The sequence below is a fragment of the Diabrotica virgifera genome, chromosome 8 (assembly GCF_917563875.1).
Source record: "Diabrotica virgifera virgifera chromosome 8, PGI_DIABVI_V3a".
NCBI lineage: Eukaryota > Metazoa > Arthropoda > Insecta > Coleoptera > Chrysomelidae > Diabrotica > Diabrotica virgifera.
Genome location: NC_065450.1, coordinates 224636521 through 224648894, shown reverse-complemented (window position 1 = coordinate 224648894; position 12374 = coordinate 224636521). Strand labels below are relative to the sequence as shown.

The 12374-nt window shown below is 31.8% G+C and overlaps 2 protein-coding genes across 3 annotated transcripts; one reads left to right on the top strand and one right to left on the bottom strand.

Annotated features, from left to right (window-relative positions):
* The first annotated feature begins 1397 nt into the window (after window positions 1-1397).
* On the top strand, window positions 1398-2045 carry LOC114336966 (bladder cancer-associated protein). Its single transcript, XM_028287345.2, has one exon. The coding sequence runs from the start codon at window positions 1533-1535 to the stop codon at window positions 1764-1766; it is 234 nt and encodes a 77-aa protein (XP_028143146.2). The 5' UTR covers window positions 1398-1532; the 3' UTR covers window positions 1767-2045.
* A 3022-nt stretch (window positions 2046-5067) lies between these two features.
* LOC114336977 (40S ribosomal protein S28) lies at window positions 5068-12205 on the bottom strand. 2 transcript variants are annotated; one of them, XR_007699979.1, is made up of 3 exons: window positions 11910-12203; window positions 8875-9019; window positions 5068-6832 (listed from the first exon to the last, which is right to left on the bottom strand). XR_007699979.1 is itself a non-coding variant. In XM_028287355.2 (2 exons), the coding sequence occupies exon 1, from the start codon at window positions 12115-12117 to the stop codon at window positions 11920-11922; it is 198 nt and encodes a 65-aa protein (XP_028143156.1). In that variant the 5' UTR covers window positions 12118-12205; the 3' UTR covers window positions 8938-9019; window positions 11910-11919. The 2 variants fall into 2 exon arrangements, 1 of the variants encoding a protein (XP_028143156.1); XM_028287355.2 differs by lacking the exon at window positions 5068-6832 and having other exon boundaries at window positions 8938-9019; window positions 11910-12205.
* Between the last annotated feature and the right edge of the window lie 169 nt (window positions 12206-12374).

The window sequence follows — 12374 nt, the reverse complement described above, 5'->3', positions numbered from 1 at the left end:
TCTCAGTCCAGAATTTACGCAGAAAGCATTTGATATTTCCCCACCTCTTATAACTTGTGTAAAGAAGTTACTTACACACATTTGCGTTACCGCAGGTTAGTTTCTTGGGTACGTCCAGCTCGACCATTGTATTCCATAGTGTAGGATGATTAATTGAATCATAAGCTTGTTTGAAATATATAAAGATCTGATGCACGTCTTGATTATACTCCCAATCCTTTCCAGCATTTGTCTAATAGTAAATATTTGATCATCAATCGATCTTCCGGGTCTGAAATCACACTGGTAGTCACCAACTATTTCTTCGGTGTATGGTAGTAATCTTTTTAGTAATACATAACGAAAAATATTTAGGCCCGGTCTTTTCACCTCCGAATAAATATTTATTAGGAAGTTTATCCGGCAGATTACATGTAAATATGTCAAATAAACCTCCGAATAACTTTTATCCGGAGGTGAAAAGACCGGGCCTTAGTCATCAGTTTCAATTCACTGCAAGCAACTGCTTCAAAAGCTTTCCAAAGCTATGTCAAAAACCTGTGTTCTGCGTTTTAATAACAAAGCAAAACATTCTTAATAGCGCAAAATTTTTTTCATAGATGCACACAGATAATATAGACAATGTTTTGAACTTAGTTATTCAAGGCAGAATGAGCAAAATATTTAAGCGAATAATTACAACATGATTCCCACAGCCTTAGCTCATTCCCCATATCTTCCACGATTTAAACACACTCGTTTGTCATGTAAAATTTGAAGTTTTCGGCACGTAATTGGAATTCGAAATGAGGTAATCGAAATTACAATAATTCATGCTAAATCTTAATTACTAATCATTATTGTCGTGCCGAAAAGCGGTTTCATGGCTATTGCTCTAACTCTTATGAAAAACATTTGAGTCGATGCGTTCACGGGAAAACTTTTAGAGAACTACTCGGTAGCAAATATTTCATGGGGATTTTTTGTGGGGATATTTAGTCAAAAAAAATTTGTGGGAATTATTTGTCCGGGATTTTTGTGGGGATTTTTTGCCCGGGGATTATTTGTCCAAAGATTTATTGTCTGTGGATTTTTTGTCCAGGAATAATTTGTGTGGATTTTATGTCATGGATTATTTGTCCGAACCACGCCCAAGCCAACCCCCATTAGAGGAAAATTCTGGGTGCGCCACTGAGTACAATGTGTAGAATAGCAATAAAAACTTTTGCGAAAATATTTTTAATTAAATGTCTACTTCTTAACATGTTTTATTAATTAAGTAAATAAAAATTTTGTTGCAATTGTCCCATAAAAAATTTACTCTTAGCTGTAATACACAATTGTGCAAGACCGATGAACTGATTAATGCTGAAACTTGTAGGATTGAGTAGAAGTGGTTGTACCTACAATAAAACAAATAAAACGCATTAAACGTCAACTAAAACCAAACGAACAAACATTTTTTGACAGATAAGAATGAATCCTGAATTATTTTATACAAAATATTTAAAAACGCAACAAATAAGTATGTGATTGCTTCCATTAATGAAATTATGTACTGTCTTCAATGGCTTATTCCTGTTTTATTGATGCCTAAACCTTCCAACCCGGCACTTGTACAAACACACGTTATGTTTATGGTGTTATATCTCATAGGATTTTTCTTAGAGAGAAAGCCATGTACAATATGTAGTTTAGTGTTTCTAGCTGCAGTATTTTTGATATGTTACAGTGGATTAGGCAATTGTTTACTATGGTCTTCGCATTGTGATACCGATAATGGATAGTAATGTATAGACTGTCTCAAACCCAAACCATCAACTACTTTGTGTTGGATTGTTAGTTTTAAGAAGAAATGTTGGTACAGACATGGTTCCTTCCTGAAGGAGTAAACGTATTAACTGAAAATTTTAAGTGGACATCATCCAGTGGTGTTCAGCTATTTATTGAAATGTAAATATTTTTGTATATTTTACTCTTTTACACTATATTGGTGATAGGTATGTTTTTATGCCAAAGAAATTAGTTCTTTTATATTATCTGTTAATAAATGATATACAAACTAATTATGATTTATCATTGCATGAATAAATCAACTCCTTATAGTATGTTAGCGAATTATCTTTATGTCAGATGTGTCTTTTGCGGCATGCAAAAGTTCACCAGTTTCTCCTCTCTTGCCCTCAATTTTTCCTTGGATAATTAGTTGAGGGATTACACACGGATAAGGCTATCCATTTTTTCATGCCTTGTTGAAGTTCTCCCTCAGTATTTGCTCTTAATGTTGTTCTGAAGCTATTTCCTTGTGGCATTTTTATAAATAACTATTTTTTATTGGGAAATAAGCCACAATTAAATGGAAAAAAATAATTTTAATAACATGTCGACATCAAAATCGGATGCTGTTGTCAAAATACAAAATATTACTAACTTAAACAAAAATGTTGCTTAGTAAAAAATTCTTCTAATACATAATTTATTTAATCTGACTCATTTATATCGGCAATTCAGACATATATCGAGGGGTTCGAGCGAAAACCCGATAACTAACAAAACCATTGTTTAGAGATAATCACGATTAAAGATTTTAGGAAGTTTGAAGAAAATTTAATATCATCATAGGAAGTTTTATCAAATATTTGTTATAGCCAAATGGCAGAGAATTTAATATTTAGTTAGAATAATTTATTTTAAGTTTAATTTATAAAAACCTATTTACAAAAGAAATAAAATGTGATATTTATCGGGTTTTACCTCGTTGAATGAGTATAACATTTGACTTTATTGGTTTTTATTTTGAATTTTTTTTATTATAAAATAAAAGTTAATTGTATATTATTATTCCAACAAAAATAAATTAATCTGCATTCTTTTTAGACAATTAAAATGTAAAATGTGTCTTCTTCCGATTCTTTTCACATCATTACGTCTGGAATTATATATCTACAATGGAATATCTACAATATAATTACCGGTTTTTAAATTGTTTTTCAAGCATGCACCTCTTCTGGAAAATATTTTCTTGGCACATCTTTATCAAATCCGTTTTCTTTGCTTTACTTATTGGAAAGGTACTTTTATATAACTTTGGTAAATTGCCTGGAGTTGGTAAGTCTATGGTTGCTTTTTGGGATGAAATTTGCTTTAGCCTTTTAGGGCGTAGAGTAGGAGTTTATTTAATTCAAACCAATATCTTCTGATATTTTTATAAACTAGTTACTGTTTTCTGCTATTGTCTTCTTTAGAATATCATCCAGTAGAATCATTGTTAGCTACAGCATTTATTATATCATCTGAGAATATACAAAGCGTTTTTTAAAAAAACTTTGGAATGGTGAAACTTTCTAGTGTGTCACTCCAGGTGACACACTGGAATTCATTTATGGTAAGCTAGTGCAAAGAAACATTTCTTATTAAATGTTTGTTCCTTTTTTGAGAATTTTTAGGGACAAGTCTAGTCCTAATTAGTTTGACAGTTATATTGTTCAAAATAAAAATTTCTCTAGACTAGACTCCAGTAATTTCTACAGAGTTTCAATAGTCTTCAGACAACTTTTCAGTACACTTAAATTTAAATTTACTACAATTGATTTGCTGTGGTACCTTGGAAGCTCTAGTTTGTTTTTCATTACAAATATGGGCCCCATTCTAACCGCTTTTTTTGTTTTCGTAATATTCAATTGTCAATTTACGCCATCCTTTACTGGGTTTTCGCAGGAAAAAAGTGTGCTGAAATTTAATAAACTATCATAGTCTAAAATTCTTTATCGGATTTTCGCATGAATATATTTTGTCAAAATGAACAATTTTGTAATCTTCATCTCCGATAAAATTAATTATCAGTTTTTAACTTAAAAATATTTCTAATAAAATTAGTACCTTTACACAGGAAAAAGAAGATAAATTATTCTAGCGGATTCTCATATTATAAATATGTTTACAACAAAGTATTTTTATCAGTAAAGTTACATATTGGGTTGGTGTTATTTAAAAATATGAGTTAACGGTTTTTACCATATTTGGTTTTTATTAGTTATTGTGCTTAAAAATGTTAATTTATCAAATAATAACATTTACCAGTGGTAGGAGACGTGTTTATTGTACTACAGCAGAAATGAAAATACCGGATTTCATAATTTTGGTATTTATCGGGTTTTCGCTCGAACCCCTCGATATTATACATTTTAAAGTAGAAGACTTTAAAATGATATTGCCAATATTTATAAGTTCCTGGGACGACTTTACTGAAAGAGTTCATTTGATTACATGAAATCAACCCCAACTCAATTGCCGATATAAATGAGTCAGATTAAATAACTTATTAGAAGAATTTTTTACTAAGCAACAACATTTTTGTTTAATTTAGTAACATTTTATATTTTGACAACGGCATCTGATTTGGACGTCGAAACGTTAATAAAATTATTTTTTTTTTCAATTTAATTGTGGCTTATTTCCCAATAAAAATAGTTAAGTATTTGCTCATCTAAAGACCTCTTCGTTTCTCACTCTATCTGTCCATGGTATGCAGAACATTATTTGCAAGGTACACATTTCGAAGGCTTCCAACTTCTTAATGGAAGATATTTTCAACGTCCATGTTGTATAACAATATGAACTACATAGCACTTAACCATTCTGTAATGGAGATTGAAGGAAATATTGCTGTTACAAAGTAGAGTTTTAAATTTAACACGTCCCATGCGGATGGCATACATGTGAGCCATATATCGCCTAGTGAGAACAATAGTGACGAAACTTCAAAATGAACATTTAGAGATAATCGTATTTGAAGTTTTGATGAAACTGCTAAACAGTATAACTGACTTATAGGTAATCATTTTGCAAAATTTTTCTAATAATGTGCTTTCTAGATATGTAAACCAATTAGTAGAAGTAATTTTATTTGAAGAAAAGATGGATATTGTATTTATTTTTGATTTTTTTTTCTGCGTTACGCCATTATTGCATTATCGAAGATGTTTAATTTGATGTTTCGCCACTATACTTTAATACTACTATACTACAACAGTTTTGTTTCTGTTTTAAATAATTAAAAAATTTACTTTTAAAAATAAATTAAACGCATCAAATAAAATATTTTATTGTACACACCAGTTATGCGCAAAATGAAACTAAAGTACAATAGAAAAATAACAAAATAAGATCTTAAGTAATAATTATGAAAACGATAAACATGATAAAAGATAAAAGTAAGCAAAAGAACTATGAATAGTAAAATTAAATTCATCATTTCACTCACGTATGTTTCGTATTTCAAACTACTAAAGAAATGATTGTGGGTATAAGGAATTGATTTATTTTGTAAGACTTCTTTTTAGAAATGAATATTGGTTCTCGATAGTGTGGAATTAAACAATACTGATCCAAAGTGGATAGACGCTTTCTCGATTTGCTATTTCTAAGTACCTAAGAACGATTGAAACTGAGTTTCTCTGTAAGAAGTTCTATAAAAAAGAACACAAAAGCAAAAACGACCACACAGACAAAAGTGCTTATTCGCCGCTATTGCATAAAAGAGGGCATATTTAGATGTCGATTGATGGACTTAACTCAAAAACGGTAATTTTCGAGTTTCGCCACTATTGTTCTCACTAGGCGATATGTCTTCACAGAGTATAAGTCTTAGGATCAGACATCCGCACGGAACATGTTAATAAAAGCTTGTCTTCCTTGTTTGATTCAGCATTTCATTTCTTAGTGGGGATCCCATTGGTCATTCATCATCATTCCCAAGTGTCTGAATATTATTATTGATTGGAGACTACTTGCAGTTGTAGTCTTAAAAGTGCGCCCTTTCGTATTGCCATGCATTTATCTCAAGCCATATGTTTTTCCTGCGGTATGTATTTTATTTAGCATAAACTGCATATTGTGTTCGTTATCTGTGATGATTGTGGTGTAACAAATGTTATTTATCTGGTACCCGTTGACCTTTATACCAGTCAGTGCCTCTGCAAAAACATTCTCCACATAGAGGTTGAACAGCACAGGAGACAAAATACACCCCTGTCGCACCCCTCTTAAAATTTCAAATTCCTCGGTGTTTGTTGATTTGTTCAGCCTCACTCGTGCTTTTTGATTCCAATAGTGAACAATTCAACACAGATATGAATATCTACTACACAGAAAAACATGCTTTTTGGTAGTTTCAATTTTATACTTAAGTGTTCTTAGCTAATATGAATACAGCTCATAAATAATCACGCCCAGATTTTTCACAAAATTAGTTCAAATGAAAAAATCAATGAAGACGAATTTAATCCTGATATAGATCAACCTCAATAGTTTATCCAAGCTGAACTAAATTACTTAATGAGAGACTTAGGCCTATTGAAGGATTTTGTTGGAACCAACAACTCTCCAAACTACATTGTAGCCAACATGGTTGAAAATTATAAAAATCTGGAATGCAATATGAGCGTCAAACTTCATTTTCTGGATGCCCTACGTTGACTATTTTCCCAAAAATCTTTGAGCTGTGAGTTTAACAAGGAGAGGTTTCTGTCTAAGGTGGAATGTGATTGAAAATTTGAGAAAAGGATATTTCAATTTTATCATAATTTCATTCAATATCATTTCAATAATTCTAACGTGCTATGTACTAAGAGTATAAGTCATAAAAGATTTTTCAGGATTCTTCTATATTTTAAATTATATAATTAATAAGGTATTACCAAAGTAGAAAGTAAAATAGTTAATTACTAATTTATTAATCATATTTTGTCACCATTTTGATATTTAGTTGTAATAGTTATTTCATCAGTGGTAAAAAAGACTTCATCAGTGGTAAAAAAAGTCCTAATAAAAAATTTTCATTTTTGACTTATCCCTTTCAGTCACACTGTACAGCCGGTTCCTAAAAAAACTGATACGACTCTTAGTAAGATTTGATCATGTTGAGCAGTGTATTTGATTGATCTGACATTATATTTATTATGACAGACAAATAATAAAATAAACAAACAACAAACAACTGATTACATATTATGTTAATTCATAAATTGTACTAATTATTAAGGTCTAAATGTTTATATTATTTTGAATTCCTATATTTTATAAAGAACATATAAATGATAGTTTTTACATCAAATAGATCACATAATTATTGTAAACATGGATTATACAACAAAACAAATTAATATTCAATTCAGCCCTGTAACTTATTAAAATAAATATTATAGAAGTTTTCAGGGACTTTCAGCCCTCGATAATAATGTAGTCTTTCATTTTGAGTTTAAATTTTTCAAAAATATTTATTAGTTTTCTCCGGATTCGAAAAAAAATTAATACAATTAAAATACATTGAGAATTTTGACATGCGTCACAATTTTGCATTAACTCAATGTAAAATTCTAAACTGTTGAATTCCAGCTTCCCTAATTATTTGACATCAAATGACATTAGAAACTATTTGTAGAGGATTGAAATCTGTATTGAAAACAATTGTTAAAATTGGTCTACGTAATTAAACATATTCCAAAATTTTGTAAAAATGTAATACATTTCAGTTTTCAGCCCAAACTTAGGCCACACACAATGCAATATGTTCACATTTTTGAACTGTCAATATTTTTATTTTATCATCTATTGTTTAAAAACAATACAGTTGATAAGATACCCTCAGTTGCGAAGAAATTATTAATAATAAAGATTAATAATAAAGTCTAATAACCGTGGAACAGAATAATATATCTGACAAATTTTAAGATTTGGCAGTGACATTGACAGTATGTAAATATTAAGTATTGTATCTATCCTTCAAAATACACTGCTCAATTTTCTACAAAATACGCTTCAAGAGTCGTATCAGTTTTTTTTGGAACCAGGTGTACCTCAAGAGGTACATTTATTATATATGATTTCAAACATCAATGGGAATTGACTTATATCCAAGAAAATATTTTACAGACCAAATATCATGTCTAATTCGTAGACGCCTGCATTCTGCGCGTGATATTGTTTTTGCTTAACAGTTATAACTTGATTTGAAATTAGTTCGTTTGAGTAACATTTGCAATAGGTTAGGACAGTCTGTTTGTGTATGTTGTTTTTGCTGTTTATTTTCGAGAATAAACGCGGATATATGTTTGATAGGTAAGTAAACACTGTAATTTATCATAGTATGTATTAGTTTCTAAAATGTAGATGATACAAAGTAGTAATCTGGGCACCTCAATTAGATGTACCTTATGAGGTACAAACTGCTTTTAAGGATGTTTTTGTGATAGAACGAATAATATATATTTTCGTGTAAAACATGTTATTTCATGAAATATTTATTTTCAGATATTGCTAATATAGTAAAAAACCACTTACAAATGAGGAGTTACCATATTATCTTGAAAATGACGATGATTCAGATAATCCGAATCTTGACGAGGAAGATGATGGATGGGAGGATGATACTCAAATGGAAACTAATGATGAAATAGTTCAATTTTTGAATGAAAGTGCTCGTTCACATGAATAAGAAGCTAATTCTCAAGATGTAGAGGATGATTTGGAGCAAGAGCCAAACAACGACCAAGAAGTTATAGAAGATGAAGTAAATGGCAGGAATTGTTTTGCTGATTTTCATAATAGATAGGCTCTTAAGTAATACTCTAAACAACTACTCTTTTTTTGATGATAATAATAAATTTATTTATAGTATTAGAATAAATTGAATACTAATTAGTTGATTTTGTTTTTTTTTGTAACATCCTTAAAGGCAACATGTACCTTGTGAGGTACAAGTGGTAACAAGAAAAACAGATGGAGGGGGAGTATTTTTTTGTTACGTATTGTTTTAGTTACCTCTCTCAAGCATATCTACCAAATTTTATAATTTTTGGATGCCTCTTTCTAGGTGTGTGACTGAAAGGGTTAAACTCTTAATACATAGCACTCTAGAATTATCGTCCAATTATTGACGATAGGAAGGATACAACAAAATCAAAAACTACATTTTATTTAAAGAATGTACTTATATTACATGAAAATAAAAAAAAAACAATGTCAAGACTCTCGTTCACACCTGCAAAATAAAAAAAAAAGAAATTAGTATGCTTCATATATCCACATAAATTGTTATAAGCAGCAAATAGTATAGCTGTTTGAAATGATTTTTTTATAAAATTTCTTTTAATTTGAATTGTACTGTTGTAGATACATGACTGATTAGATCAAGAAATTAATAACTTATGGTAATCTATATAAATAACATTTATAGTACTTAGGTTCCGTAACATGTTAAATCCCATGTACTCTAACCTGATGCACAAGTTTTTACTACTACAGACCACACATTTCAATGTTGCCCACAGTATATTATCATGTTTAAGCAACTGGCCATGTTTGGTCTGAGATAAAAGCATGTCTATGCTAACAAGTTAACACTCCAGCAGACAGGAGAAATAAAACTAATTTTATTTCCATATGGGTGAGGCCTCACAGGCCTCGGGCTAGTACAGGGACTTAGGAGAGTACCACAGGCTAATCTTTGTGCAAAGTGCCTTTAACTGTTAATTTATGGTTAATATAGAGATCATTTAGATATGCATACCGATTGAGCAATTGCTCATGGTTGGTATGGGCCTTTAATGAGAGCGACAAAGAGACATGTATTTATTATAACATTTAAGACGGTCTAGAAGATATACGCTGGCAAAGCGAGGTAGTGCCAACCACCCACTTCGTGTCGTAGGTAGGGCTTTCTCAGCACAGCGTTGCCAAAGTAGATTTAAAAAAGAAAATAACAAAGTAGCAAAAATTATAATATTTAACTTTTTATAAACAAATATAATAAACAAACTATTTAAAAGAAAAAAACTTAAGTAAAAAAATACTGTTTTCACCCATTTTAAAAAAAAGTGGGTAAAAAAGGTTGAATTATATTTCAACGTTTTCACACTTTTTTAAAATGGATGAAAACAATATTTTTTACAAAAAGGTAAATATTATAATTTTTTCTACTTTGTTATTTTCTTTTTTAAATCTACTTTGGCAACGCTGTGCTGAGAAAGCCATACCTACAACACGAAGTGGGTTGTTGGTGCTACCTAGCTTTGCCGGTGTATATCTTCTAGCCCGTTTTAAATGTATAATAAATACATGTCTCTTTGTTGCTCTCATTAAAGGCCCATACCAACCATGAGAAATTTCTCAATCAGTAGATATCTGAGTGCAAAAAGACTCTTGGACACAATACTACAAAATTATACTTGAAAGTTTTGACCTATGTTATCAGTATCATCATTAGATTTTATCGAACAAAAGCCAATTCTACTGATATTTAATTTGCTGTCCGGTACCCTTGGACATGTGCACTACTACACTCTTCCTCAAAGCATTTACAAGTGGAAAGCTATGTTGTGAAATTTTTCATCAAGTTATCACGGAAAAGGATAAAATTAATATATTTCTTCTAACAGCGTGAAAAATTTATGGTAAGTCACTATGGGACAGAGCTAGAAGCTAGAGCTAGTCCAACAAGGGTTTATCAAAATAAAAAGCTTATTTTGTAACAGTAGCGTCTATATCAGCCTTATATGTCGTTTTCTGCATTGCTATGTGTGGTCAATACTTTTGTATGGAACGGAGGCCTAGACACTCAACAACACTGATGAACAAGTTAGAAGCCTTTGATCTCTGGCTTTATAGAAGAATCTTGAAAATACCCTGGACAACCCACACCACCATGAAGATGACATTGAAACGGTTGGAAAGTTTATATACGTGGGAGTAGAAATATATGCTGACGGATCAGAAGATGGAGAAATACAGAAGAGAATAACATGCCAGCAGCCTATTTTGCCTCTCCCATATATTTCGGTCTAAAAGTGTCCACCGAAATATAAAGATGAGAATCTATAAAACCTTAATTCTGTCAAAACATGATATGACAGTGAAGCATGGGTCCTGAAAGAAACATCCAAAAACAAACTCGACACAATTGAAAGGAAAGTACTGAGGAGAATACCAGGACCTGTGAGGGAAAGCGGAATCTTCAGAGTCGATACAACAACGAGCTTTATCAACTTTATAAGGAAACACCCCTGTCAGACTTCATTAGAATACAAAGATTGCAATGGGCCGGACATGTGATAAGAATGGGAGAGGATAGGCTACCAAAAAGAGCACTGAATGCTAGAATGCAGGGAAAGAGACTGGTTGGAAAGCCAAGAAAGCACTGGTAAGACACAGTAAACAGTGACGCACATGTTCTTTAGGAGTCTGTGTATGGAAAAGAGCAGCCACAGAGAAGCCAGGGTGGAAGCAAAAAATAAAGGAGGCCAAGGCTCAATTTGGGCTGTAGTACCATAGAAGAACCCACACCACCAACTAAAATGTTCTGAGGAGAATAGGTACAGATAGGGAACTGCTAAAAATCATTAAAGTCAGAAAAGTTAGCTACCTGGGACACATAATGAGAAACGAAAAGTACTGCCTTGCACAACTGAACATCCAGGGTGAGATTGAAGGAAAACAGGGTCCCAGTAGGCACCAGATTTCATGGTTTAGAAAATCAGAGACTGGACCGACCTTCATTCATCTTTGTTTAGAGCTGCATTTGACAGATTTGCCAGTGTAGTCGCTAATCTCCACTAAAGGAGAAAGCACCAAAAGAAGAAGTATTTGGCTCATGTGATGAACATGTTGGGACTAACATAATTCTTAGCAAATCTAACAAACTTTAAAGGTACTTTTTAGAAACTAAATTTTTTACTTTTTTAACTGAATAATGAAAAATTCCCTTATTTTTATTCTATTATCTTGGTACCATGCCATGGATTAACTCATAAAGGCACTTTACACACAACACATTTTTTGTAAGATTGACTTGGATATTTCAGTAAACATGTTTATTTCATGTACGTAGACTAAACTCAGTCGATTAAATAATAAATTGCAAGTGTTATAGTTACCTTTTGAAGATTATCTTAACCTTCTGGCTTCACGTTCAGATTCTAGGAGGGTGAGGATGTCTCCTTCTCTTACGGGTCCCTTAACGTTCCTGATGATTTGACGGTTTTGTTCCCCAAGAAATTCAACTTTTACTTGGGTACATTGTCCCTGGGATCCAGTTCTTCCCAAAACTTTGATTACACGGGCGAGAACTACGGGTTTATCCATGTTTTTTAGTTAATTTGTGGAAATTACTTGTAACAAACACGTGCACCAAAAGCACCGCTGCTAAGAAAGGATGAATGTGTGACAGTTGACAAATGACATGGAGAAAGTTCGTTCGTTAGGTAAATCTTCTTTTTTTACATACACCGCGCGCTATGACGCATGTGTTTGTTGAAGACGAAGTTGCCCCAGTGTAGACATAGCTTAAAATTACCCTGAGTTTCCTAAATTTTCGAATCTTGAAGTTGGCATTATTGTTA

What these genes read in the sequence shown, in the direction of transcription:
- LOC114336977 (XM_028287355.2), bottom strand. Translation starts at nt 12,117, where the DNA reads ATGGATAAACCCGTAGTTCTCGCCCGTGTAATCAAAGTTTTGGGAAGA.
- LOC114336966 (XM_028287345.2), top strand. Translation starts at nt 1,533, where the DNA reads ATGTACTGTCTTCAATGGCTTATTCCTGTTTTATTGATGCCTAAACCT.